Source organism: Triticum dicoccoides, chromosome 5A (genome assembly GCF_002162155.2).
Source record: "Triticum dicoccoides isolate Atlit2015 ecotype Zavitan chromosome 5A, WEW_v2.0, whole genome shotgun sequence".
NCBI classification, from domain to species: Eukaryota; Viridiplantae; Streptophyta; class Magnoliopsida; order Poales; family Poaceae; genus Triticum; species Triticum dicoccoides.
Genome location: NC_041388.1, coordinates 535,023,952 through 535,025,884, shown reverse-complemented (window position 1 = coordinate 535,025,884; position 1,933 = coordinate 535,023,952). Strand labels below are relative to the sequence as shown.

At 60.9% G+C, this 1,933-nt stretch overlaps 1 protein-coding gene across 1 annotated transcript; it reads left to right on the top strand.

Annotated features, from left to right (window-relative positions):
• Positions 1 to 6: 6 nt before the first annotated feature.
• On the top strand, positions 7 to 1,716 carry LOC119302591 (protein SHI RELATED SEQUENCE 1-like). The gene is made up of 2 exons (XM_037579626.1): positions 7 to 781; positions 891 to 1,716. Exons 1-2 carry the CDS (start codon positions 220 to 222, stop codon positions 1,319 to 1,321), a joined length of 993 nt encoding a protein of 330 aa, XP_037435523.1. The 5' UTR covers positions 7 to 219; the 3' UTR covers positions 1,322 to 1,716.
• The last annotated feature ends 217 nt before the right edge of the window (positions 1,717 to 1,933 follow it).

Sequence of the window (1,933 nt, the reverse complement as noted above, 5' to 3'; positions counted from 1 at the left end):
GGACTTTTACTCCTCCTCATCTCCACCTCCTCACCCTCCTCCTCCTCCCCATCCTCTTCTCTTCCCTTCCCATCGACGAGGCCAGCAGCCGGACATACCGCAGTACGTAGGTAGGAAGATAGCGCGTACTCCTACACGAGCTAGCGCATGGCCAGGGCAGCGACTGTAGATAGAGTGAAATAGAGGGAGATCGGCACGGCGGCCTATGGATTTGGGCGCATGGCGGGCTTCCCTCTAGGCACCGGAGGAAGCGGCCGCGACAGCTCCGCGTCGCCGCCCGGCGTGCACCCGTCCGACGCGTCCACCTTCCTCTACGCCACGCGCGGGGGCGGCTTCCAGCTATGGGGCCAGCCGCAGGACCAGCAGCAGCTCACGCACCCCTTCTACGCCCCCAACCTCATCCGCTTCGCCACCGATGACCTCCCCGCAGGCGCCGCGCAGTCGCTCGCCGGCGCGGCCTCCTCCTCCTCCTCACGCGGGGCGCGCGCTGCCGCCCTGGCCGGCACCGGCGGCGGCACCAGCTGCCAGGACTGCGGCAACCAGGCCAAGAAGGACTGCCAGCACCAGCGCTGCCGCACCTGCTGCAAGTCCCGGGGCTTCGCCTGCTCCACCCACGTCAAGTCCACCTGGGTTCCCGCCTCCAAGCGCCGCGAGCGCCAGCAGCAGCTCACCGCGCTCGCCGCCTCCGCCGCCGCGACCACGGGCGGGGCTGGCCCCTCACGCGACCTCACCAAGCGCCCCCGCGCTCGCCTCGCGGCCACCACGCCCACCACCTCCTCAGGTACGTACTATATACCACGTACGTGGTGCAAAACCTACACCTTCCATGCCTCCATGCTCCCGGATCTGACGCTAAAACCTGTGTTTTCTTTTTGTGTGTGCGTGTGTAGGGGATCAGCAGATGGTGACGGTGGCGGAGAGGTTCCCGCGGGAGGTGAGCTCGGAGGCGGTGTTCCGATGCGTGCGTCTCGGGCCGGTGGACCAGGCCGAGGCGGAGCTCGCGTACCAGACCACCGTCAGCATCGGCGGCCACGTGTTCAAGGGAATCCTCCACGACGTCGGCCCCAGCAACGCCCACGCCCAGCTGCAAGCTGCCGCAGGAGGCAGCGGCGGCGGAGGCGGCGACTACCAGTTCCGCCTGACCGGCGACGTGTCCCCGCCGAGCACGGGCGCGGAAGCGGGCGACGCAGGCGGCGGCAACAACCACAACATCGTCGTGTCATCGGCTGTGGTGATGGATCCGTACCCGACGCCCGGGCTCTACGGCTCGTTCCCGGCCACCACGCCCTTCTTCCACGGCCACCCCTACCAGAGACAGTGACGACGCACGGACGCACGTCGACGGCGCCTCCCGCTGTAACACCGTGCCTCCACCCAACCCCTGGTTTCTTCGATCTGTCAATTGATGCATAAATTGATGCTCCTTCCTTCTCTAGAGCCTAGCTATAGCTTAGCTTAATGAGGCCCCGTAATTTAGACCTTTCTAGCTCTTCTTGGGAGCATCTGAGGCGATCAGTCAGTGACATACCCTGTCAGAGCAAATGATTAGAAATCTGACAGTTAGGATCCCGGGAACTAAGCGTGATTTCTTGCACTGCTCTAGCTTGTTTTTTTCTTTCCGGATCTTCAATTGACAGTGTTCTTAACAATCTTGATTTTCCTGCTACTTCTTTCATCAGAGCAATAATATATGATGCTAAGGCTTCTTTAAATTTACTTTTACCACGACGTACTACGTAGCCTCTTCTATTTATCTGTCTTGCACAAGGTGCGACCACTCGGCTTTACTACTCGTTTTCCCTTTGCTCTTCAAAAGCTGCGCCCTAGAAACCTAGTCGACTTTACTTGGTAGCTCGTGGATCCAAGATACTATGTCGCGTCCTTCGCCTTAAGTTAATGGCGTGGTTCTGTTAGTTTTATGGCTAGTACTATA